We start from the raw sequence: 27,940 nt of genomic DNA on the forward strand, positions 1-27,940 counted from the left end.
TGGGAACAATTTTACGATCAGTTTGTAACATGTACAATGTTGATTTATTTCTTATGGTAAGTTTTTCTGACCTAATCTTTACTTTCAGCATGTACAAAACTCTGACCTCCTTCACCATAAACAATTGGATATTCTGGGGATGCAGTGTAGCATAGTGGTAAGAAGGCAGGCTGTGGTCATCAGGTCTGGATCTGAATCCTGACTTCATAAGTTTCTATTGCATGAACTTAAACTGGGCTAGTTAACCTGTCCCCTCTTTCTGTATCTCTCTATGTTCTTACTGCTCTGTTCCCTCTCATTCACTTTTTTTAAAAATTATTTATTTATTTGACAGAGAGAGATAGCAAGAGCATGAACACAAGCAGGGGGAGTGGGAGAGGGAGAAGCAGGCTTCCTGCTGAGCAGAGAGCCCGATGTGGGGCTTGATCCCAGGACCCTGGGATCATGACCTGAGCCAAAGGCAGATGCTTAACGACTGAGCCACCCAGGCACCCCATTATTCACTTTTTTTAATCATCTTTAAAGATTAATCTTATAAGGCTGTTACAAAAAACTAATTATAAAATATTTCATACAATATTTAGCACATACTAAATGCTCAAAAATGGGAGCAAATACATGGTTATCCATTAATGTTATATAGATACAATGGAAATTTTCCATTATCAATAGCTTTTACTTACAAGCATGAATCTTATGTCTGAGATCATAGGATTCTACTGATCTTCATACCTGTAATAAATATCCATAATTCTGTGAAGCAAAGAATATAGGTTCTTCTTGACAAAGATTGTTTTGATCACTTCTCTTTTCATTATTTTACTTAGACTCCTTAGCCATACTGTTTCTGAAGTTCTTTTGATCAAAATGGAACTTCTGGGAATATTAAATAGCTTCCTTTAGAATTCATTATCTTGTCAAACAAATATTAAGAAAAATGATGAAAAGCTTATTCTTAATGCATCTTTCAATAAGATGATGGCAACTGTCCTTAATAAATTAGTTAAGTAAGAATAAGTTTGTTGGGGCACCTGGGTCGCTCAGTCAGTTAAGCCTCTGCCTTTGGCTCAGGTCATGATCTCAGGGTCGTGGGATCGAGCCCCCCATCAGGCTCCCTGTTCAGTGGGGATTCTGCTTCTCCCTCTGCCTCCTCCCCCTCACTCATGCTCGCTCTCTCTCTGTCTTGCAAATAAATAAAAACTTTTTAAAAAAGAATGTATTGTAAATCTTAATTATTGTATTACTGTAACAAATAATAAAACATCTGGATTCACTAAAAAGAAAAATATTTGGGGTCTATCTTAAATTCAAAGTTTAAGGGACTACTACGGTTATAATGTCTTTTAACCATTGAGATTTCCTCTGATATGTGTAACTTAAAGGGCTATATATAATTGATTAATAAAGTGACATATAGGTAGGAGAAATCACAGGAAGTTACTGGTTCTGGTAGTTTTGATAATGCCCAGTGAATAAACAGAGTAACATTTTGAAAGGCAGCTGTCTAGAAACAAGGCTGTCTAGGAAGTATTTGTTCCTAATCTGTAGCTTTTAGCTATACACCATTTGTGTCATTTGAGATTCTGTCTTCTAAATTTTTTCCGCCATCAGATTCTTTGTGTGCTACTTCCTTTTGCAGTTGATACAAAATATGCCACACTAATTGGAAAACAAAAATACTGAAGGTGTTGAATATGGAATTTTTAATGTGGAACATTTGCATCTGAAAAGGAAATATACCCATAAGGAATGAAATATGGAAAATTTTAATAATATTTTTAAGATTTTATTTATTTCTTTGAAAGAGAGTGAGCAAGAGAGAGAGAGAAGGTGCAGGGGGAGCGCAGGGGGAGAAGGAGAAGCAGACTCCCCACTGAGTGGGCAGCCCAACCTGGGGCTTGATCACCGGATCCCAGGATCATGACCTGAGCCAAAGGCAGACACTTAACTGACTGACCCACCCAGGTGTCCCAATGATATTTTAATTATATTATGAGGCATTTTTTGTACTTATAAAAATTTTCAAACATAGACAAAAAGTAAAAAGAATGGTCTAACGGATCCCGAATATCCATCACCCATTTGCAATAATGATCAAAATTTCCATAATTGTTTCATCTATCATTTATGCTTTTATGCTTTTTAAATGTTTTTAAAACAAATCCCAGACATATATACATGTGCCTTTGTGCTGAGACAGCAGGTAGGAAAGTAGGGTAATGGGTGGAAGCAATCAGCGTATTCATAACAGAAGATATGGGAAAGTCATCTGTGACTTCTCAGTGAGAACCAGGAGTTGGTAACCACAAATGAATGGTTTGAGCAAAAATTAAAGCAAGCTCTAAGTCAGTGATTCTCATCCTAGGGGTATTTTCTTAGGTGTCAGAGGTACATTTCAGAATCATGAGAAGGGGTTTGAGTAGGGTTTTAAAAACAACATTCAACGTAATACCCTCAAATAAGAAACAAATTTTAAATATATATTAGAAGCTATAGAAAAGTCAGGAGATATTTAGGCTTTTGAAAATGTACCAAGGTATAAAAATGATGAAAAACAATGCTTTGTATCATTTTTTTCTTAATGTGTGATCCTTAGATCCTTTCTGCATCAATAAATCACAGGGAATGTTTGTTAAAACATCCATAGTCCCCAGACATGGAATCAAAATCTCTAGTGATGAGACTTGACATTCTGTGTTTAATAAGCTCTAGGCTGATTCTTATTCATTGGCAGCATAACTATGGAAAAATAAGGGTGTGGAGGGATCAGTGGTTCCCAAGTCTCTGACCACAGTGCTGGGTAAAGCTGGCTGCATCATTACTTTCTGGGAGGTTTGCAAAGCACAAATTCTTATACTCCACTTTTAAAAATTCTGATTCTGAAAGTCTGGATGAAATTCAGGAACTTCCTAGGTAATTCTAACATATAGCCAAGTTTGGAAATCCTGGAATTGAATGACCAAATTCTAAGCTTCTTTACAACTCCAATAATCAATGATTCTTTGTATTGTAACTGAGATATAAAGTTACTGGCCTTGATATCAATTTATGTAACAGATATGAAATTGTAAAATGATTCCATCTTTAATAAAAATAGAAATTAGTTGTTGATTACAGGAAGAATCATTTTAAATATACTAAGAGCTCTTGCCAGTATTAAAGAAGAGACCTGGTAGCAAAATGATCAGATCCTCTATTTAAGTATTTATGTAAAATTCTACATTTGCATATGCCATGTGTCACCAGATTCCCAAAGTCATGCTGTGTCTAAATCAGGCATTAGGATGGAAAGGAAGAAGGTGGAGTCAGGGAGAAAGTTTTCAGGCCAACACTACAGAAAACATGTTGTTATAACTTTGAAGCTCTTTTTCAATCTGTGACAAATTATACTGTGTTTCTTTTATTCCTCCACCATGGGAAAAAACCTACAGGTTGCCACAGTTTTGATGACCATCTGTCTTCCAACCAAGATGGTGGAAAAAGCAAAAACGTGGTGAATCTTGGAGCAATCCGACAAGGCATGAAGCGCTTTCAATTTCTGTTAAACTGCTGTGAGCCAGGGACAATTCCTGATGCATCCATCCTGGCAGCTGCATTGGATCTTGTAAGTTGTTGGAAAAATTTGTCCACTCTGTCTCCCATTACAATTAATACTGCTAATGGAGGAAAGCATGAATCCCTAATCCTAACCCTATCTGTGGAGTTATGGGTTTTTTTTTTAATTCATGCTTTATAGTTTTCAGAGTACGGGTCTTTCAACTCCTTGGTTAAATTTATTACTAGGTATTTTATTATTTTTGGTGCAATTATAAATGGGATTTTTTCTTGGTTTCTCTTTCTACTTCATTATTAGTGCATTTTCAATCTGCAATGCAACAGATTTCTGTATATTAATTCTGTATCCTGTGACTTTACTGAATTCATTTATCAGATCTAGTAGGTTTTTGGTGGAGTCTTCAGGGTTTTCTACATATAGTATCATGTCATCTGCAAATAGTTTAAGCTTTACTTCTGTCTTACAAATTTGGATGCCTTCTATTTATTTTTCTTGTCTGATTGCTATGGCTAGGACTTCCAATACTGTGTTGAATAAAAGTGATGACAGTGGACATCTTTGTCTTCTTCCTAATCTTAGAGGAAAAACTCTCAGTTTTTCACCATTGAGTGTGATGTTAGATGTGGGTTTTTCATATAGGGCCTTTATTATGTTGAGGAATGTTTCCACTAAATCTACTTTGTTGAGAGTTTTATTTTTTTTTTATCATGAATGGACGTTGTACTTTGCCAAATGTCTTTCCTGCATTTATTGAGATGATTATAGGGTTTTGTGGGGTTATGTTTTTATGTTTGTTTTTCTCAGCATTAATGGTAAAAGGAGGAAGAAAGGTGGTGAGGTGAAAGAAGAAAAAGGAAAAAATTAATAAATATGCACTGGGAAGTAGACTGTATAGCATCATGATTAAAAGGATGGGAGGGCTCTAGAATCAGACTACATGGGTTAAAATGACTCTGACATTTATTAGCTGAACCCCTCTATAAAATGAAAGTAGGAGTAGTAATAATAATCCTCTGGCTAAGTGTGAGAATTAATGACAAATTACATGGAAACCCCACATCAGAGGGCCTGAAATAAGGTAACTGCTCAATAAAGTAGGCCATTATTATTATTTTGTTATTATTAGTTTTATGTCTGTCATGTATTAATACTTAAACATCTCTGAGTCTTGGTTTAATTATCAATTGGAGGAAAGATATAAAGAAAGGATCATTTGAAGTTAATTGTACAAAAGCGTTATATGATATTATACATGTAAAGGATTAAAGAATATAAAGTAAATCTAGTTTAAAAAGTGTTTCTGTCAGGCAAACTGTTTTGAACTTAGTGTCTTAGTTTCCTTTATTTACCTCTGGTTTAATAAACTCTTCCTACACTGTATAAATACTGGGTACAAAATACCGGGTAAACATCAAGAATAAAAGTATTTTATTTTCTCTTTTAAAAAAATAAAAACTAAAATAGACTTTTTTTACAACAAAAAACTTTAAGCCTGCCTATAAATGATCCCTTTTCCAGATTTTATAGCCATAAATAAGTGACCATTAACCACCCATATTTTACCTTGGAAAATCAACCAAATCTGATAATGTAATTTACATTTTTCTGTGACATTTGCAGGTTTTGCTCTCAGGACAGTGACCAGCAAGTTATGTGGTTTCTCTTAAGCCTGAAATAGAAACACCACTGTAATCACCCAAAATAATGACTTGTTGTATAAGATTTTTCAGTCAGTTTCCCATTCCTGGATATTGGCCTTTGTGAATGTTTGTAAATTCCAAAATGTTCAGTGTGTATTGATTTATGCTGTCGTGACTCTAAAATGTGGGGAATTATGAGCCTCCAGGAGAGCTGAGGCTGGTGGCAATTAAGCAAAGAACAAATGCCCGTCTAAAGCAAGAGAGTTTGACAAGGCAAGGAGCCAATCCTTTGTTTTTTAAGTGGGAGAATGGTAACTAGCCTGTCTCTCCTTTGAGTTATGCAATGATTCTTTATAATCACAATTGACCTATTCCAAAAGGAGCAGATTAAAATAAATAAATAAATGTAACAAATTCATAAGAAAAGAACAATTGAATATTTAAATAATGGGTAAGTACATGAACAACCAGTTCATCAAAAATACTTATACGCAATAAAGTATGCCCCATCCTATTTGCACTTGAGAAATGCTCATTAACATGTCCATAAATTCCTATATTATAACTATCAAATTTGTAATGATTAGAAACTGTTGACAGGTATAAATATCAGACACCACTACATGGTGTTGGTTAGTGGTGGAAGCAACAGGATTTGATTAGAGGATAGGAAGTCAGAATAACGGGGTAATAGTAGGAGGGCAGTAATGGTGAATAGAGCAATCCTTGGCCCCACCCTGCATAGTAAGTAATTTTAGAATGGATGTAGTCACAGAGGAGGGGCAATCTCTACGTATTAATTATACCAAATGACTAGGTGATGGAATTTGGAGTCAGTGTAGCCTAAAAGATACCCATCATATAATTAATTAATTAATTAATTAATTAACCCAACCAATATCTATTGAGAGTTTCCCATGTGCCAGCTATTAATAGGTGCAACAAAACTCAAATTGTTTTGAACCTTTCCTTATAAAGATTAGATTTGCACAGTGATCTATTTTACAGACTTCTTGGTGCACAGCATTCTAAGGTGGATAAATGAATGATTAACATTTATTGTGTACCTATTGTTTCCAAAGGAAAAACAACTGAAGCTCAGAAAGACCAACTAATAGGCCAGGCTACACTGCCAGCAAAGGATAGAGCCAGATTAGACCTCCATCTGGCTTCAAAGACCCTATATTGAGTACTCCACCATATTGACTGTCTCATTAAAATATTATATGAAATCACTAAAACGTGCAAAAATATAAATTCTGTATTTTATGTATGATAATTTAAATATAAGTAAGAAAGTGAAAATGACAGAAGTTAGTTGAACAGTTATTAAATTCACAGTAAAATTGTGCATTAGCACTTTATAGGTGGCTTAAACTGTAATGTTCCAGAGGTACTGTCGCGTCCACTTTTGTCCCAAATCCTCATAGCTATTTTGGAAGATTTTAAGACAAAGCAGGCTATCAATTTCTCAAGCAACTGCCTAACAAGATTAAGGAAAATGTTAACAAGTCATATTACCTCAACTTGTTGAAAAATTGGTAGAAAGTTATAGGCACAGCTGGCCATACACATTGGAGAATAATGGCATGATGACGTGTGGACAACTATTAGTCAAGTAAGCACCTGATGACAGAGATAACAGATTGTCCTTTACATACTGGAAAAGTCTAGGTAGGCCCCATACTCTTTTAGAGGTACTGAGCTGAAATCTGCACATAAATATATATCATACAGTGAACATTATTGAGCAGCAGCATTTAAACATTTCCATATAACAAAACCCCAAGAGCTGAGATGATTTTGCTCAAGGTCATCTATGCCAGTCAGTGCTAAAACTGGGTTCAGAGCAGAATCTTCAGAATCCATTCAGGATTCTTGTAGCAGTAGCATATGCTTTCTCTGTAAGAAAAAAATACATACATATAGATGAAATATATGTATTTTATATTGTATTTTTTATTTAAATGAGAATGAGTATCCCTTATACATTGAAAATACACTTTGATGAATATGGTCTGCAGAATAAAGAAGATTATAAATGATTTTTAATGTCCAAAAGCATTTGGATCTATTAAAAAGGTTACTTAACACATGAATACATGATGAATTCATAACCGGAAAATATAGATTTTCGACTTTAAAGATTCACACCACATATTCACTCTCTAAACCAGTGATTCTTAACATTTTAGGGACATAGACTCTTTTAGAATTGGATGAAAGCTCTGGAAATTTTTCCAAGAGAAGTGCACTTATAGACAAAATTTAACATATATCAGAAGGTTCACGGACTCCCCCAAAACCCATCCATGAAACCAAAGATGTTAAAAGCTCAATCTCAGTTAATGGCAAAATGATTTTCTGGCAAAATGAGACTCCTTAGTCAAGTAGTTAGGGAATGATTACTTTTATTAACATGTATTGATGATATAAAAACAGATAAAAATAATTGCTCCCTACATGGAATACTTAGGATTTATGTAAGATGTGTGTACATGGGAGAAATGAGAGGCTTGTCACAGAGAAAGCAAATGAGGATTTGAAAAATAATCCCAACAGAACAAATTAATACTCGTTTCTGAATGGAGATTGTTTTAAGAGGAATATTGATGAATACTTTAATAATCAAGTCTCTCGGGTATTGAGATTTCATTCCCCCTCACCAAATGGTTTCATACCTATTTGATTTCCAACAGCTTTTAATGCTTTCAAGGAGCTGAGATTACAGAGGTTTCCAGAAATAAGTATGCTCTGTTCCTAACTATAGCTTGACTCTGACCACTAAGTTGGATTAAATCCCATTGGAAACTTAAAATATATTTTACTTCCCCAAAATAAGGCTATGGCCTGATAGTTACCAAATCACTAGATTCTCCTTTCTTCTTTTCCTTTGGAACCTACTATGGCCCTGCTTGACCTTCTCAATCTTATAAATCTCATGGTAAGAAATAAAATAAAGGGGCTTGATGCTAATAAGCAGTGTCTTTTGAGTGTCTAAGTAAAAAAGCATTTTCTGATCATTGTAGATGTCCAGTGATGAGGTAGCTCCATTGAGAAGTAATGAGATCTTTGTCTCTAGACTGGATTCAATGGGGGCCATTGTACAGGGGCCTCAAAAAGCGGGTGGTTTGTATGATTTCCTTTCATACCTGAGTCTTTGATTCTAGGTCAAGGCCAAGGAGTGTGCAGAGGTCAGAAGTCAGAATTCCAGAAGTCAGAATTAGTAAAGTTTTAAAGGAGTGCGGTACGGGAGATTGGGTGGCTCAGTTGGTTAAGCGTCTGTCTCTTGGTTTCGGCTCAGGTCATGATCTCATGGGTCATGGGATTGAGCCCTGCATTAGGCTCCGTGCTCAGTGGAGAGTCTGCTTGAGGATTCTCTCCCTCTGCCCCTCCCCCTACTTGCCCTCACTCACTCTGTCTCTAAAATGAATAAATAAAATTTAAAAAATAAAATAAAGGAGTGCAGTAGTCTCCATTATCAGACAGAGAATCCAGGTAGAACTTGTTGGTTGAATAAAAGGGATGGGTAAAGACGGTGGTGGTTGTGGTGGTGCCAGCAGTGGGGTAGAGGATGACAATAGTAACATTTTCATTATATGTGATAGTTTATAAAGCACCTTCACATTTATTACCTTGTTTATATGAGGGGAAATGAACCAGCCCAGGAATAGCCCCCAACGAAGGGCACACTTAAATCTATTTTCTCAAGTATGGAAAAGTGAAGGAACTGAAGTCACTGATGAATTCTGACAAGCATACTGAGAGGAGTTGTATGTCCTATGTGCTTGAATCAGAGTTGTATTCTGTGTTTACTGTCCTTTACACAGGCATGACCATTGCAATTCTTCATACTTGTTCATCTGGGTTGAGTTTCTCCAGATTACTCTAACTTTCACAAATGTCTTCTATTAAATGTATTTTTAGGTTTTGTTTCCTCTGTATTTGGCTTCACTTAATATGTGATTTCATCTGCTTCCTGTCTTTCTGTTAAAAATGTTTTACTGTTAAAAATGTTTTACAATGCATTTGTGGTTTTTGTCATATATGTATTATGTATATAAATATATATAGAAGTATTTATATTTCTATCAAGTAAAAATAGGAATATAGGAATATAGAAAGAGGTAGGTATAAATATAAATGACATGGATGGATAGATACACAGATGTGATCCAGATGCAAATATAGAAACAGATACAGGCATACTTATAGATTCTGCCATTTCATCAGATGGGATTTGGGAGAGGAGGGAAAAATGTGTTCAGTTCATCATCACATTCCATTACACCACTTTCTCCCTTCTCTCCTTTAATGTTTCTTTTTGTTGGGTGTTGCGTTCATTTTTAAATGCAGCTTAAATACAATTTTTGCATTATGACATAATTTTATTTCAGAACAGCTTTCCTTGTTTTATTGCCTTAATCATAGAACATTTAAATGTGACTTTTTCAAGTTTGCAATTTTCTTCGGAATTAAAAAGTATTGTTAAATGAAAGAAGTATTAGAAATGTCAGTGTTCGAAGTCCTGCAGATCTGCAGGTTTTGTTTTAAACAATTTTCTTGTCACTGTTGCTGTGACTACTAAACTTAGGGATAATTGGTTTAATTTTAAGTCCAGCACAGCTCTTCCTCACACTCTTTCTCTTTAGTACAAATTTAATAGACACAACTGCAAGCCGTTATAGAAAAGACATGTTTTAGGAAAAACTCATTTTTGTCTCTAGGTTATGTAACCTACAAGCACAAAAATAGAAAAATTAAACAGTTCAAGCAAAAGGCACTTCTGTCTGCTTTCTGTGTATCTCAGGTGAAATAGTCTATCCCTTTTTATTCAATTTAATATATAACATGTACAGATATAATGATTTCTAATTTATTAGCATGAATAACACTAATAATGTCAGTTTGCATAAGGAACAATTCCATGAAAACAAGAAAGTAAGTCAATGATACTGTAGAATTCTCTCTAGTCTGTGGGTGGAGAAAACCTAATTCATGGTAAATTACATAGCCTCATAAATTGATAGCTTTAGGAATGATTATATAATTTTTCTCCAAACTGGGACACTTTGGAGAGTAAAAAGAGACACTATCATAATTATACCAGTTGAACAGACATAAACTGAAAGTCTCCTGGTGAAAATGAAACATTGGTTACCATTGGTAGGGTCATACCTTCAGGTTCACTGCATCAAATTTAATTCACATAGGGGCTTACCATCACAGATCACTTGGTGATCAATGCAGATTAGCTCTTTCAAGAAGATAGGAATATATGCCTAAGAGGATCTATCAAAGGAAAGTCATATTGTGTTCTCTGTGAATCATGAGAAAGGTTGAAATAATTCAATAATAACCAAAACCAGATCATCAAATTATTCACTTGATGCTAGTGGTATACCTATATTATTGAACTTTTTAAAAAGAGTCTAACTGTGGGGATGCCTGAGTGGCTCAGTTGATTGGGCATCTGCCTTCAGCTCAGTTCATGACCCCAGGGTCCTGGGATCGAGTTCTACATTGGTCTTCTTGCTCAGCGAGGAGCCTGTTTCTCCCTCTGCCTTCAGCTCCCCCTGCTTGTGTGCTCTCTCTCTCTCTTGCTGACAAATAAATAAATAAAATCTTTAAAAAAAAAGATCCTAACTATGAAATGTAGCATAAAAGTAATGTATTTCATAAATATGTAGAGTTTAAGGGAAAAAAAATTGTCAGATATCCACCACTACTATAAAGAATAGAACATTTCCACTTTCTGTAAAGTCCCCTGGATTCCCTTCCCTAACCGTACACTCCCTACCTCCCACAAGACACTGCTGTCTTGAACTTTGTTTTAATCTTTCCTGGGCTTTCTTTATTTTACCACATGAGTTTTTTTTTTTTTTTTTTTGGACTCTTTACCACCGCACTGCAGTGTTTTAGATTTGCGGCAATGTAGATCAGTCTTGTGGATGCTGCTGACTTCCCTCCATTCAGCTTTTTTTTTATTAACATATAATGTATTATTTGTTTCAGAGGTACAGGTCTGTGATTCATCAGTCTTACACAATTCACAGCGCTCCCCATAGCACATACCCTCCCCAATGTCTATCACCCAGCCACCCCATCCCTCCCACCCCCAACCACTCCAGCAACCCTTGGTTTGTTTCCTGAGATTAAGAGTCTCCTATACTTTGTCTCCCTCTCTGGTTTCATCCTGTTTCATTTTTCCCTCCCTTCCCCTATGATCCTCTGTCTTGTTTCCCAAATTCCTCATATCAGTGAGATCATATGGTACTTGTCTTTCTCTGATTGACTTATTTCGCTTAGCATAATTATACCCTCTAGTTCCATCTTTGTCATTGCAAATGGCAAGATTTCATTTTTTGATGGCTGCATAATATTCCATTGTGTATATATACCCCATCTTCTTTATCCATTCAGCTGTTGATGGACATCTAGGCTCTTTCTATAGTTTCGCTATTGTGGATATTGCTGCTGTAAACATTGGGGTGCACATAGCCCTTCAGATCACTACATTTGTATCTTTGGGGTAAATACCTGGTAGTGCAATTGCTGAGTCATAAGGTAGCCCTATTTTCAACTTTTTGAGGAACCTCCATACTGTTTTCCAGAGTGGCTGCACCAACTTGCATTCCCACCAACAGTGTAGGAGGGTCCCCCTTTCTCTGCATCCTTGCCAACATCTGTCGTTTCCTGACTTGTTAATTTTAGCCATTCTGACGGGTGTGAGGGGTATGTCATTGAGGTTTTGATTTGGATTTCCCTGACACTGAGTGATGTTGAGCACACAGATGTTGAGTGATGTGTCTGTTGGCCATTAGGATGTCTTCTTTGCAGAAATGTCTGTTCATCTCTTCTGCCCATTTCTTGATTGGATTATTTGTTCTTTGGGTGTTGAGTTTGATAAGTTCTTTATAGATTTTGGATACTAGCCCTTTATCTGATATGTCATTTGCAAATATCTTCTCCCATTCTGTCAGTTGTTTTTTGGTTTTGTTGACTGTTTCTTTTGCTGTGCAAAAGCTTTTTATCTTGGTGAAGTCCCAGTAGTTCATTTTTGCCCTTGCTTCCCGTACCTTTGGCGATGTTTCTAGGAAGAATTTGCTGCGGCTGAGGTCGAAGAGGTTGCTGCCTGTGTTCTCCTTTAGGATTTTGATGGACTCCTGTCTCACATTTAGGTCTTTCATCCATTTTGAGTCTATTTTTGTATGTGGTGTAAGGAAATGGTCCAGTTTCATTCTTCTGCATGTGGCTGTCCAATTTTCCCAACACCATTTGTTGAAGAGACTATCTTTTTTTCCATTAGATATTCTTTCCTGCTTTGTCGAAGATGAGTTGACCATAGAGTTGAGGGTCCATTTCTGGGCTCTCTATTCTGTTCCATTGATCTATGTGTCTGTTTTTGTGCCAGTACCGTACTGTCTTGATGATTACAGCTCTGTAAAAGAGCTTGAAGTCAGGAGTTGTGATGCCACCAGCTTTGCTTTGCTTTTTCAACATTCCTCTGATGTCTTTTTTGGTTCCATAAAAATTTTAGGATTATTTGTTCCATTTCTGTGAAAGAAAGTTGATGGTATTTTGATAGGGATTGAATTAAATGTGTAGATTGCTCTAGGTAGCATAAACCTTTTCACAATATTTGTTCTTCCAATCCATGAGCATGGAATGTTTTTCCATTTCTTTGTGTCTTCCTCAATTTCTTTCATGAGTATTCTATAGTTTTCTGAGTACAGATTCTTTGCCTCTTTGGTTAGATTTATTCCTAGATATCTTATGATTTTGGGTGCAATTGTAAATGGGATTGACCCCTTAATTTCTTTTTCTTCTGTTTTGTTGTTGGTGTATAGAAATACAACTTATTTCTGTGCATTGGTTTTACATCCTGACACTTTACTGAATTTCTGTATGAGTTCTAGCAGTTTTGGGGTGGAGTCTTTTGGGTTTTCCACATAAAGTATCATATCATCTGCAAAGAGTGAGAGTTTGACTTCTTCTTTGCCAAGTTGGATACCTTTTATTTCTTTTTGTTGTCTGATTGCTGAGGCTAGGACTTCTAGTACTATGTTGAATAGCAGTGGTGATAGTGAACATCCCTGCCATATTCCTGACCTTAGGGGAAAAGCTCTCAGTTTTTCCCCACTGAGAATGATATTCACTGTGGGTTTTTCATAGATGGCTTTTATGATATTGAGGAATGTACCCTCTATCCTTACACTGTGAAGAGTTTATTTTTTTCTTTTTTTTTATTATGTTATGTTAGTCACCATACATTACATCATTAGTTTTTGATGTAGTGTTCCATGATTCATTGTTTGCATATAACATATAACCCAGTGCTCCATTCAGTATGTGCCCTTTTTAATACCCATCACCAGGCTAACCCATCCTCCCACCCCCCTTCCCTCTAGAACCCTCAGTTTGTTGAAGTGTTTTAATCAAGAAAGGATACTGTACTTTGTCAAATGCTTTTTCTGCATCTATTGAGAGGATCATTTGGTTCTTGTTCTTTCTTTTATTAATGTATTATATCACACTGATTGATTTGCAGATGTTGAACCAACCTTGCAGCCCAGGAATAAATCCCACTTGATCGTGGTGAATAATCCTTTTAATGATGTGTTGGATCCTATTGGCTAGTATTTTGGTGAGAATTTTTGCATCCATGTTCATCAGGGATATTGGTCTGTAATTCTCCTTTTTGATGGGGTCTTTGTCTGGTTTTGGGATCAAGGTAATGCTGGCCTCATAAAATGAGTTTGGAAGTTTTCCTTCCATTTCTGTTTTTGGAGCAGTTTCAGAAGAATAGGTATTAATTCTTCTTTAAATGTTGGGAAGAATTCCCCTGGAAAGCCATCTGGCCCTGGGCTCTTGTGTGTTGGGAGATTTTTTGATTACTGCTTCAATTTCCTTACTGGTTTTGGGTGTGTTTAGGTTTTCTATTTCTTCCTGGTTCAGTTTTGGTAGTTTATATGTCTCTAGGAATGCATCCATTTCTTCCAGATTATCTAATTTGCTGGCATATAGTTGCTCATAATATGTTCTTGTTTGTATTTCTTTGGTGTTGGTTATGATCTCTCCTCTTTCATTCATGATTTTATTTATTTGGGTCCTTTTTCTTTTTGGTAAGTCTGGCCAGGGGTTTATCAATCTTATTAATTCCTTCAAAGAACCAGCTCCTAGTTTCGTTGATCTATTCTACTGTTCTTTTGGTTTCTGAAATTCATTGATTTCTGCTCTGATCTTTATTATTTCTCTTCTCCTGCTGGGTTTAGGCTTTATTTGCTGTTCTTTCCCCACCTCCTTTAAGTCTAGGGTTAGGTTGTGTATTTGAGACCCTTCTTGTTTCTTGAGAAAGGCTTGTATTGCTATATACTTCCCTCTTAGGACCACCTTTGCTGCATCCCAAAGATTTTGAACAGTTGTGTCTTCATTTTCATTTGTTTCCATGAATTTTTTTAAATTCTTTTTTAATTTCCTGGTTGACCCATTCATTCTTTAGTAGGATGCTCTTTAGCCTCCATGTATTTGAGTTCTTTCTGACTTTCCTCTTGTGATTGAGTTCTAGTTTCAAAGCATTATGGTCCAAAAATATGCAGGGAATGATCCCAATCTTTTGGTACTGGTTGAGACCTCATTTGTGACCCAGGATGTGATCTATTCTGGAGAATGTTCCACGTACACTAGAGAAGAATGTGTATTCTGTTGCTTTGGGGTGGAATGTTCTGAATATATCTGTGAGGTCCATCTGGTCCAGTGTGTCATTTAAAGCATTTATTTCCTTGTTAATCTTTTGCTTAGATGATCTGTCCATTTCAGTGAGGGGGGGTTAAGTCCCCAGTATTATTGTATTATTGTCAATGTGTTTCTTTGATTTTGTTATTAATTGGCTTATATAGTTTGCTCCTCCCATGTTAGGGGCATAGATATTTAAAATTGTTATATCTTCTTGTTGGATAGACCCTTTAAGTATGATATGGTGTCCTTCTTCATCTCTTATTATAGTCTTTGGTTTAAAATCTAGTTTGTCTGATGTAAGGATTGCCACCCACCTTTCTTTTGATGTCCATTGGCATGGTAAAAGTTTTTCCACCCCCTCACTTTAAATCTGGAGGTGTCTTTGGGCCTAAGATGGGTCTCTTGCAGACAGCATATCGATGGGTCTTGTTTTTTTTATCCAATCTGATACCCTGTATCTTTTGGTTGGGGCATTTAGCCCATTTACATTCAGGGTAACTAGTGAAAGATATGAATTTAGTGCCACTGTATTGCCTGTAAGGTGACTGTTACTGTATATTGTCTCTGTTCCTTTCTGGTCTATGTTACTTTTAGTCTCTCTCTTTGCTTAGAGGACCCCTTTCAATATTTCTTGTAGGGCTCGTTTGGTGTTCACAAATTCTTTTAGTTCTTGTTTGTCCTGGAAGCTTTTTATCTCTCCTATTTTCAATGACAGCTAGCTGGATATAGTATTCTTGGCTGCATATTTTTCTCGTTTAGTGCCCTGAATATATCATGCCAGTCCTTCTGGCCTGTCAGGTCTCTGTGGATAGGTCTGCTGCCAGTCTAATGTTTCTCCCTTTGTAGATTACAGACCTCTTGTCCTGAGCTGCTTTCAGGATTTTCTCTTTGTCTCTGAGACTTGTAAGTTTTACTATTAGATGTCGGGGTGTTGATTTTGAGGGGTGCTCTCCCTCCTGGATTTTGATGCCTGTTTCCTTCCCCAAATTAGGGAAGTTCTCCACTATAATTTGCTCCAATATACCTTCTGCCCCTCTCTCTCTTTCTTCTTCTTCTGGGATCCCAATTATTCTAATATTGTTTCATCTTATGGTATTACTTATCTCTCAGATTCTCCCTTCGTGATCCAGTAGTTGTTTGTCCCTCTTTTTCTCAGCTTCTTTATTCTCCATCATTTGGTCTTCTATATCAGTAATTCTCTTTTCTGCCTCATTTATCCTAGCAGTTAGAGCCTCCATTTTTTATTGTACCTCATTAATAGCCTTTTTGATTTTGACTTGGTTAGATTTTAGTTCTTTTATTTCTGCAAAAGGGATTCTCTAGTATCTCCTATGCTTTTTTCAAGCCCAGCTTGTATCTTTATAATCATCGTTCTGAACTCTGGTTCCGACATCTTACTAATGTTGGTATTGATTAGGTCCCTGGTGTCAGTACTGCCTATTGTTCTTTTTTTTTGAGGTGAGTTTTTCTGTTTCACCATTTTGTCCAGAGAAAATAGATGAATGAGAGAACAAAATGCTAAAAGGATAACAACGACCCCAGAAAAATATACACAGAACAAAGCAGCAGAGACCAAAACCGGGGGCATAAGAAAGGAAAAAAAAAAAGAATATGATCAGGCTGGTGAATAGAACAAAGCCACACACTAGATTTTGGGTATATTTTGGTTTGTTAGAAGAAACTGCCTCCCAAAATTTTAAAGAAAAAATACATATATATATATATATATATATATATATATATATATATATATATACACAAAAATAAGGGTAAATACCTGAAGGGATGGAATATGAGTGTAAAGATGAAAATTTTAAAAGACTTTTAAAAAGGAATTGATAAGACACTGGTTGAAAAAGGGAAGAAAAAAATTTTTAAAAATGAGAGAATGTCATCAGGTGGGAGACTAGAACAAAGCCATACACTAGATTTAGGTTATATTTTGGTCTGTTAGAAGAAACTGTATCCCAAAATTTTAAAGAAAGAAAAACTTATATATATACAAAAAATAAGCTTAAATACAATGAAGGGATAGAATAGACTGTAAAAATGAAAATTAAAAACATTTTAAAAAAAGGAATTGGTAAGATGTTGGTTGAAAAAGGAAAGAAAAAAAGTTAAAAATAAAATAGGAAAAGAAAAAATAAAGATAATTTTTAAAAATTAACTTTGAAAGACTAAAGATTCATGGGAAAAAAGCCATGAATTCTATGTGCTGTATTCCCCTAGCGCTGGAGTTTTGCAGTTCTCATTGATTAGGTAAACTTGGTCTTGCCTGGATGTTCTTGCTCATCTTCTGGGGGAGGGACCTGTGACAGTGGTTCTCAGATGCCTTTGCCAGAGGCGGAATTGTCTCGCCCTTGCTGGATCCAGGCTAAGTAATCTGCTCGGATTTGCTCTTGGGAGCTTTTGTTCCCTGCAAGCTTTCCATACAGCTTTGGAGGACAAGAGTGAAATGGCAGCCTCCCAATCTCCACCCCAGCGGAGCCGAGAACTCAGGGCCCAACTCCTCAGTGCACCCCCAGAGAAAAGCAGTCAATCACTCCTGTCTCCCCAGTCTCCAGCCACACTCCGTGCTCACCCGGCCTGTGACTGAGCATTTCTATCTCTGGCACACGACCCGTGTGGAGTCTCCACACCCAGCAGATCCCTGCAGTGTGCTCCTGTGCCGTTCCTCCTGGGGGAGGAAGGGGAGTCTGCCCGGATCTGCTACTTGTTGGGTCCCTCTGGAAGAGCAGTGGCCCAACTGTGCCGCAGATCATGGATTATGGCAACCCCAAGCTGAGAGCCCGCGCCTCGGCTCCATCTCTGCAGCCGGCTTCCCCGCTCCAATACCTGGGAGCTCTGCCGCACTCAGGCACGCCTGGGCTTTCTGTGACCCCGAGGTCCTGCAACCACACTGTCCCAGAGAGGGTTCCACCCCCCACTTAGCCACTAGAGCGACATCCCTCAGTGGAGCAGCCTTCTAAAAGTTCTCATTTTGTGCTCCGCTGTTCTATCACTTGCCGGTAGCTGGCTCCCTTGCCCTGTGGTCTATCTTCCCAAATATCGCCTCAGATTCATTTCTCCACACCTCCTATCTTCCAGAAAGTGGTCGCTTTTCTGTTCATAAAATTGTTGCTATTCTTTTGTTCGATCTCCTGTTGAGTTTGTAGGTGTTCAGAATGGTTTGATACCTATCCAGCTGAATTCCTGCCACTCCGCATCTTGCTCCTCCCACCTACCACATGAGCTTTTATCCCTAGGAAATATATTGATTTTTTTTTTTTTTGCTTTGTTTGCCTAGTTTTAAATTCATTTAAGTTAAATCATGCTGTCCTCTTTTTGCTCCACATTAAGTTTGAGTTCATCTTTGTTGATGCTTTTAGCATTAATACATTGATTTTCACTAATGAATGATATTTGTTAGTTTGAATATGCCACAGTTTATATATCTATTCTGTTAGATGGGCATTTTTATTTTCTCCAAATTTTGCCTATTTTGAACAATGCCTTCATGAGTATTACCACACATGGGGCTTGATTCACAGTTTTCTAAACACACTTAGGGGTGGAATTAGTGAATCATAATTTTACTATATGATGCCAAAGCTGTTTCACAGTAGTTGCAACAATTACTGGCACCAACACTGTAATAAAAGCTCCTGTTGCTCTTTGTTCTTGTCAGCACTTGTATTATCCAATATTTTTATTTTTACCAATCCAGTGAATTAAAGTAACAGCACTTTATATTTCATCCTAAAGTCTGAAATGTCTTTTCATGGGTCTATTTACCTTTCATTTTCACCTTGGTAAAAGATCCTCTAATGTCTTTTTTTTTTATTGGAGGATTATTAACTTTTTGATAATTTTAAAAGAGAGTATTGATATTGTCAGTAAGAATCCATTTTCTGTTCTCTGTGTTGCATCATTCCCCACTTGGCTTATTTTTATTTTATTCCTTATACTATATTTTAATGAAGAGAAAATTTTAGTTTGATTCTGAGATTGATGGCTAGCTTTTTTTATTTACAACTTTTTAAAGAAATCTGTAGGTAATAAATATATTCTTATATTTTCTTCTAAAAGTTTTAAAGTTTACATTTCATACTGAAGTCTTTAACTAGAACTTACTGTGTGATTGCTATAAGATAGGAAATTGTTTTCTTTTGTTTCTTTTCTCACATAGAAAATAATGATCTTAGCATAATATATTACTAGTTCATACTTTATTCTCTCATGTGCAGATAATTCATTTCATTCATTGTTTTGAATTCATTGTATTATCTTAATCATGTGTCAGTTTTCCATACATGCATGAGTGTAATTCTGAGGGGTTGTTTTTTTGTTTGTTTGTTTTTCTGTTCCATTCCCCTTCTACCCAGAGTTAAATTATTCTGTTTTAATAGCTAGAACTTTTAACATCACCTAAGCTACTCATGGCTCTTTGCTCTTCTGTGTGAATTTTATAGATTGTCAGGTTTCTGAAAATCTTTTAATTTATTCTTGGAATTCTATTGAGTCCATTGATAAATTTAGAGATAATTGAAATTCAGTTCTGAATTGATTAGTCAAAAGTTCTAGTTTTTGAGTCAGTTTAAGTAATTTTAATTTTTTTAGTAACTTGTTAACTTAACCAACATTTTCATGTTTGTTGACATAAAATTTATCATAACATTTTCTTATTAGTTCTCAATTTTGGCAGCATCTGTAGTTATTTTACCTGTTTTTATTCCTAAAATGTGAGAGTTTTTTCTTTTTAGACTTGCCAGGTATTTGTCAATTTTATTAGTCTTTTTTCATGACCTTGTTGAGTCTATTTTATCTTCATTCTCAAATTCACTAATTTCTCTTCTTGTTTTTATTTTCTTCTCTTACTTTGAATTTGTTGTATTATTCTTTAGCTTATTGGTTGATTGCTTAGCTTATAATTTTAGTTTTTCTTTTTAAAATTGAGCATTTAGCTGTTAATTTCCCTCTAAATACTGCCTTAACTACAAACCATAAATTCTGATAAGCTGTATTTTTATTTATTTTATTAATTTATTTTAAAATAATTTTTAATTTCTTTAATGATTTCCTTTTTGTCCATGGGTTATTTAGTTGTGTGTGTTTCAATTTATAAATTCTAAGTTTTGTTAGGCATCTATTTGTTATTCATTTGTAACTTTATTTTTATTGATTCTTTGGAATTAATTTAGACTTCTTTTATGGACTAGAACATTATCAGTTGTCATAAATGTCCCATTTGTGGTTGAAAAGAATGTATAGTCTCCAGTTGTGGGGTACAGCATTTTGTATTCAAATATCCATTTTTATTTACTTCTTACTGCTTGATCTGTTGATTACTAAGTTGTGTTTAAATCTCTGATGGCAAATTTGATGGCATTTATACTTGTAGTTCTGACCATTTTTATTTATTTAGCAGTTTAGAAGTGTGACAGGTATCTGGTGCTCTGAACCTTTTATCACTAGCTAATGACCCAGTTTATTTCTAGTAATACTTTTTACCTTAAGATAGATTTTTCTCTGATACTAATATAGCTGAAACCATTTTATTAGGTTTGGCATTTGCTTGGTATGTCTTTTTTTGCCAATCCTTTACTTTCAATTTTTCTGCATCTTTGTGTTTTAGGTATGACTTTCATAAAAAACAGATATTTGAATTTTTTATACCACTTTAACAACCTTTTCCTCTGGAAAATTTAGTACATTTGCACAGATTATGATTGCTGATATAGATTCACTTCCCCCCCTTTTTTTTTTGCTTATTTATCACATTTTTTTCATTATTTCACTGTGTGTATGTTCTTGTTTCTATCCATGTCCTCTTTTAGATTGTGTTGGATTTAGTTTTATTTCTATTGATTTGGTTTGGTTTGGTTTAGTTTTGTTTTATTTATTTTTCTTCACTAGCTTGGAAATCATTCTCTTTTTATTTTTTTAAGTTACATATTTAAATGAAGTCTAAAATTAATATCTTTACTCTTCTCTCAAACAGTAAAATATTGTAGAAGATTTTAACCCCAACTATTGTTTGAGATTTAGTTGTATGTTGTTGTTGTTTTTTAACATTGACGAAGAAAACATTATTTTTGTTGATTTTCAGGAAAGTTATTTTTAAATTTACCCAAAAGCTTAGCATATTCTCTGCTCACCATTTCTCCTTGCATCTCATACATTCCTCTAAGATCCATCCTTTTGAAGGAGACCTTTTAGAAGTTTCTTTAGTGATGATCAATTGGAAGTAGCTCTCTCAGCTACAATTCACTTAAAAATGTCTTTGTTTTGGTCTCATTCTTGAAAGATTCTTTTGCTGGAATTATAATTATAGGCTAAGATTTTCTTTCTGTACTTCAAAGTATTATCCCATTCTCTTCTGGCTTAATTGACATTCTATTATGTATAGGAATATATATAATATAATCTGCCCACCCTCCCCAATTGCTTTTAATATCTTCTCTTTACTTTTGATATTTTACAGTTTCATGTAATTGGCATATTACATCTGTTCTGAAAATGTTTCTATTTTCTCTTCCAAGATTATGTCTTTCACATTTTATCTAATCTTTATTTTTATAAATTGAAAAGGTATATGATAGGTCTTATCAGTTTATCCTCTGCTTTTGACAACTTCTTTCATATTTTTTTTTGTTTCTTTCAGTCTATATCCTGAATAAGTTTCTGAGATATCTCTTCCATTTCACTTTGTCTCTTCAATTTTGTCTAATCCCACAGTTCTTAACCACGAGTAATTTTGTCCACCGAGGGACATTTGACAATGTCTGGAGGAATTTTTCATTGTCACAACCTGATGATTGCTACTAGAATCTCCTGAGTAGATACCGGAAATGCTGATAAGCATCTCATAATACATAGTGTACCCTTCATAAAATAAGGAATTATCTGGCCCAAATGGTCAATAGTGCTGAAGTTGGAAAAAATGTGATCTAATCTGTGTTTTAATCTATACACTGAGTTTGAAATTTCAAGTGCTACTTTTTATTTGTAGAAGTTTTATTTGATTCTTGTTTTAAAAGTGCCTGGTCAACTTTGATAACCCAATTCTTCATCATACTTGTATCATTCATAGAATACCCACATTAATCTTTAAATATATTCAATACACTATAATTCCAATAATTGCTGTCTTTGTGGGTTTGATTCTATACTTTGTTTCTTCTCTTACTCATGGTGGATTTTTTAAATGTATTTTTTATGTGAACTTAACTTCTTAGAACTTTATCAGTAGGAATTCCTTAAGACCTGTGTTAAAAGCAGTGTTATTTAGTGGACCACAAAATCATCATCATCTGTGAGCATGTTTGAAATGCACATTTTCAGACCCTCAACAGATCTACTGAATCAGAATCTCTGGAATGAGAACAAAAACAATCTATTTTTTTTCTATATTCCCAGGTGACTCTAATGCACACTCAAGTTCGAAGATTTGAGAAGTACTGATTTAAAGTATTCCTCCAGAAAGGATTTCCTTTCTCAAGCATCTGGAAACACCACCAACTTAAGACCATTTTTAAACTCATTTTGGTGGTCAAGGAGCATAGAAATAGTGCCCATTCTAGTCCAAAATTATACAAGAATGTGGGATTTTTAACTGAGAGTTCTCATAAAAGAATCACTTTTTTTTTTTTTCCTGTTTTACCCAGAGCCAAACCTAGTCAGGCAAGCCTACTTCTGTGGGGTAGATCTTTTTCCTATTCATCCACTGAAGGTGACTCCCACCTGGGATCTGGACTTTACATAGAGGTAAACGAACTGACCTCCTGCTCTGCTTGGGCCCAAACATTTAACTCATGGCCCATTGAAAACCCAGTGCCTCTCCTTAGTCGATAGAAACCCTCAGGGTAATTTTTCCTATGCTAGCTCGCACCAGTCTCTGTTCTCCACCCAGAATTACACTTTCTTGTAGTTTCTACTATCCAATAGTCTATTATCTCATGTTAGAAACAAAAGCAAAAACAAGATGAAGAAATTAGGGGATATTTTGTCCAGTATTTTTAGATGTCTAAACCAAAGTAAGTTTGTTTTTACACCTAATCCATCATATTGTCAGAAGCAGAGGACTTCATTTGGTTTTTATAATACTTACCCAAAATATTAGTGTGATCTGAGTAACTGTTAAAACGGCAAGCCATCTAGACCATGTACTAAAAAATAATGCCTGCCTCTAGCCTGACAACTGAATGATTTCAGTTGCCCGCAGCTACTGTGGAAATCAGCAAGGGCAGATGCAGCTGGTCCATTACTTAATGATCTCAGCCAGGCAGAGAATTCAATACAGACTAAGTAATAAATACTGACGCACAAGCACATGCCCTCTAGCAAACGAGCTTCCAATGCACACTAGGACCCACAATAACTACCTAGTCCCACTGGTTTTAAGTAAGTAGGTATCTTGCACCAGCAAGGGCTTTATATTTTATTGTAGGCAATAAAAATATTATGTAATTCCCCAGGGGCTGACATAAAATATTCAGTCTTTTAAAACAGTTAATTCCTGTCCAGTGTTTTTATATGAGTTTTCAGAATTGGGACTTCTTCTCACATAATAAGTTTAGATATAGTTCTTCAGGGATAGGAATGTATTGCAATTATAGCCTTCAATTAACCATCGTATCTTGGTAACAATATTTTCTAAGTCCCCAGGTAAGATAAAGCATAGCTGTTTGAATTAGTGTTCCAATTCTCTCCTTCACTTTCATAAAGGAAACACTCAATATACATAATGATCTGATAAAATGCAGGGAAAAGTGACAAAGGAAGTCAAGGAAAGGTAGCCAACACTTGAAGTTTTCTCATTGCAGAATGTTAGAGAAAACCATGCTGCGTAATGACATTCTTAGAACATTTTGTAACTTTAACTGAACAGCTCTGTAGTCATTGCAGAGAATATCTTATATAAGAGCAAACCACGTGAAACTGTTAGTATTCAACTATTTTTGACCTTCAAGCTTACAAATTCCATATGATTTAATCTAATATTTCAGGTCAATCTAATCTTCCCAGTTAAAATTGATTCTTGCTTGTCTGAAACTGTGAAGTTATGCCATAATTGAATTGAAGCCACTCCGTGGCATTATGGAACATAAAAAGGTGATCTAACAGACATGCGAATAAGAAAGAAATTTACATAAGCCTACTTTTCTTTCAGGACCACCAGTAAAAATTCTCTGTGGTATACCAATGGTATCAAATTTTGTTTAGATGTTCACTTTGACTATGCTCTGATACTCTGTGGTTCTTTTCATCCATGCAGCGTTCTTCTGATTCATTTTTCTCCATTTGTGCTGTTTTTCTCTGTGATGTGAATCCATCCTTATCCATTCTGTCATGTCTCCATTTTTTGCTGCTTCTTCAGATTGTGCTGAGCTATAAGAGGTAAGCTCCATCAAAAGAGGAAAAAATGACTCTTCTTTATGTCCAGGAAGAATCTGTTGTCCAAGGTATTCGATAACCCTGCCCCTAAAAATCAATACTTTCTAAACTACACTTTGAAAGGAACTTATAAGGGAAAAAATTCCCCATAGCCACATCCACCCTAGAATGCCTTGAATGCTCTTTCATACACAGTGTGATGTCAGTACTTACTGCTAAGTATCTTCTACCAAGTTGCACAGTAGAGTCCTTAGCTTTGTAGAGTCCTCAACAACTCCCTCAATTGTCTGTACAATAACATATACTATAATACCCCCAGAAAGTGCTAGTATTCAGTGCCATCTTGACTATAGGGTTTCAAGCCTATTTTCACCCGCCAGGTTCATGAGGATTATAATTAAAAGGCAATATTTGAGTTACTCTATGTCCTCATTCCTTAATGCAGAGAGCGACATTTCCAAAAGTTACCTGGTTTCACAATTTACAATTTAACAATGGATCAAATTCATCAGATAATAATCACCTCTCCCTTTAAGATTGTGCTGCCGAGTTAGTGGGAATTATTTTCATATTGATCTCAATTCCATTTCCAAACTTTAGGATTTCCTAGGGCCGATAACTGGTGTAATATCAGAGTTTTATTATAACTCGTTTTTGAGAGCAGAAAATCGTAACTGCTTTTCATTCAAAATGCCCTGAGCTTCTTAAGCAAATAAAACCATTTTTTTTTTTTTTCTGAAGAAGGCAAGACAATCTACATGGGAATACTCACAAAGCACAGTTTGGATTTCTCATTCATCTGTTGTTAACCTTCTCATCATCATCTAAAGTTAATTGCAATAAAAAGATCCTCTGCCCCATACATTTGAGTGGGTTAACTTTCACCCTTGGTAATCCCGTAGGAGCCAGGGTCTATGACACAACGCTACCTCAGCAGTAATCCTGCCATTAAGCAATTAATCCCATTGCTTTATATTGGGAATGTGTCAAAATGTGATGGGCTAAGAATAAATTCACGTTTCTCACCTTGCCTTCCAGACTGCCATATGTTTTCAGAGACAGATGTTCAAGCCTTTTCCAGACACAGATTAGCATATCTGAGATGTTTAGTTAAATAAATATTTAATACAAGAACAGAGTGTAGATATTTAATCTCTATGTTATGGTACCACAATATTGATAGGTTTGATGCAGAAAGTCATTTGACCCTCTGCAATCTCAAGTCTTTCTGTTCCCGTGACCTGCTACCAAATCTTAGCACCAATGTAGTGGATGATAGATTCTCATCATTAGTGTCCATTTTTTATTAATGATAGGTTCTCACTATTAGTGTTCATCTTGCATTCTGCCTTTTCATGTAGGTTAACTTTGTACATAGTAGCAGGACGTCATATGCTTTGTGAAATTAAGTTCCTACATAAATATATTTCTTATTGGAATTCTTGATGGCTTCTTCTAAGTTGAGGACAATGAGAAAATGCTTAAAGGGTTAACTCACTTGAATCATTCAGTGTGCTTGAGATACTGTGGTACTCAAAGTATGAAGTAACCAACTCTGCCTAAGAAGAAAGAAATTAAGGAAGGCTTCTTAGAGGAGGTATTTTATTCTTAAAAGTGGGAATTTGCCAGATGGAAAAGGGGCTTAACAGCTCTGCAAATAATGGAAACAACATATGAAAATGTGTAAGATGTCATATTGGGGTGACTGTAACCAGTTTGATGCAGTTAGATCATAAAGTACTTGATAGAGGGATAGAAAGGGAGATGAACCAGATAACAAAGGTTGAGTTTCTTTATTCATGTTATTATTGAGGTGGATGGAGCCTATAATAAAATTTTAAATAGGAAAATGATGTGATCATATATCTGTGTTTTAGAGAATAACATTACATGACATTAATGTCCCATTTTTAAACAATGACTTTCTACATGCCTTCTAGAGATCATCTTTTGCCAAGATTTAGATGTACATAAATTAAGGCAGTGCAGATACTGAAGAGGAACTGACATAGATTTGGGCATTAGAGAGACCTGGTATTGAATCCTGTGGTCACCTCTTCCCAGCTGTATGATGGTAGAAAAATTATACTTCACTTTAAAAACATTGAAATGAAGATATTCTTTCTAGACCAGAACTTGTTATTATAATTAAGAATTACAACTCGTAAAAACTAATTGGCATGTAATTGATATGCTTCATATATTAGCCCCTATTTTAACATCGTGGATCAAGGCATTGTTAAGAACATTATTGTTTGAAATGATGGAAAGTGTTTCAGTTTGAAAACCTGTGGTTACTAATCAACTTATGGTTATTGGGTAGCTCTGAGGTGATGCCTAATATTGTGATGTATTTTTTTTAAACTGGCACAAGTTAAAATACACATTAATTGTTGATGCATGTATTTCTTTGTGACCTGTTGACCTTCTAGGGAAACTTCATGCTCCTTCCCTTACTTATTTATTTATTTAGCTTGTAAAGATTTCAGTAGGTAGCATATACTTACTATTTTCTGGGTATCAACTAAAAGTTGTTTCTTCTTTTATTTTTTTTTCAAATACATCTTGACATGACAGGATGGAACCAAATTTCTATTTTTCTGAAGAAATGCTCTGTTTTTCATTTATCAATTAAATGATTTCCTCTTTGTTGAACATTTTCAATTGAGACCATGCCTATTTAAGCAGAATTTGATCTGTTATTCATGACAAAGTCAGGAGAAAAAAGATTAACTCAACAAAATCTAATAAGCACTTCCTTTTCTTACTAGCCAAAAGGTGCAGAAACAATCGAAACAGAAACAGTACTTCTCTGGAGCATGTGGATGGTCATAAATAACAGATTATTGTTGGAACAAAATCACTCTTGACTCCCTTGATTAACATAAGACTGGTTCTAGAAATTGAATATTTGTTTGCTTCAGGTTAAAATTTTAGGTTTAACAAAAGGTTCATGTTGAAAAATTCCTTTGAAAATTGTCTCACTCTCGCATTCAAATCCCAGCTGCCTCTTAACTATGCAAAAAGAGAGTCATGAAATTACTTGAGATTCTTCAAAAGGGGAAAACTATAAACACAGAAATCTACTTAAAATGTCTAATTCTGCACTATCCCAATTTGTCTTCTGGAATTCATTTTCCAGAATTCCCACTACCATTAACCATGATACTACTCCCCTGGGGAATATGGCTAACCTAAATCAAGATATGGAGAGTAAAAGAACGAAGAGTACATAGTAATTCCCGTGAAGGTCAGCCTATTGTTCATTAATCCCACATCATTCTTTCCTTGACAACCGTCCTCAGGAAGCTCCTGTGGTAGCCAGAGCAGCTCTGTTCCTGGAATGTGCCCGGTTTGTTCACCGCTGTAACCGTGGCAACTGGCCAGAGTGGATGAAAGGGCATCACGTGAATATCACCAAGAAAGGCCTTTCAAGGGGCCGCTCCCCCATTGTGGGCAACAAACGGAACCAGAAGCTGCAGTGGAATGCTGCCAAGCTCTTCTACCAATGGGGAGACGTGAGCTTTTGATTTTCTTACATAAAAATTGGGGTGCTTGAGTGAAGTGAAGAAGGTAGTGTTTATGTTTGTTTGGGAGACAATTTATTAAGTGTCTGTTATGTACCAGGCAC

The 27,940-nt window shown here is 35.6% G+C and overlaps 1 protein-coding gene across 4 annotated transcripts in view; it reads left to right on the forward strand.

Moving 5' to 3' along the window:
* UNC80 (unc-80 homolog, NALCN channel complex subunit) overlaps positions 1-27,940 on the forward strand; it is a 225,023-nt gene that overhangs the window by 81,092 nt on the left and 115,991 nt on the right. For all 4 annotated transcript variants that reach the window (XM_035726865.1, XM_027590728.1, XM_027590727.2 and 1 more), the window contains exons 22-23: positions 3,432-3,604; positions 27,615-27,827. In XM_035726865.1, the coding sequence (XP_035582758.1) occupies positions 3,432-3,604; positions 27,615-27,827 (386 nt within the window). The remainder of the gene's footprint in view (positions 1-3,431; positions 3,605-27,614; positions 27,828-27,940) is intronic.

The sequence above is a fragment of the Zalophus californianus genome, chromosome 3, assembly GCF_009762305.2.
Source record: "Zalophus californianus isolate mZalCal1 chromosome 3, mZalCal1.pri.v2, whole genome shotgun sequence".
Taxonomy (NCBI): Eukaryota; Metazoa; Chordata; class Mammalia; order Carnivora; family Otariidae; genus Zalophus; species Zalophus californianus.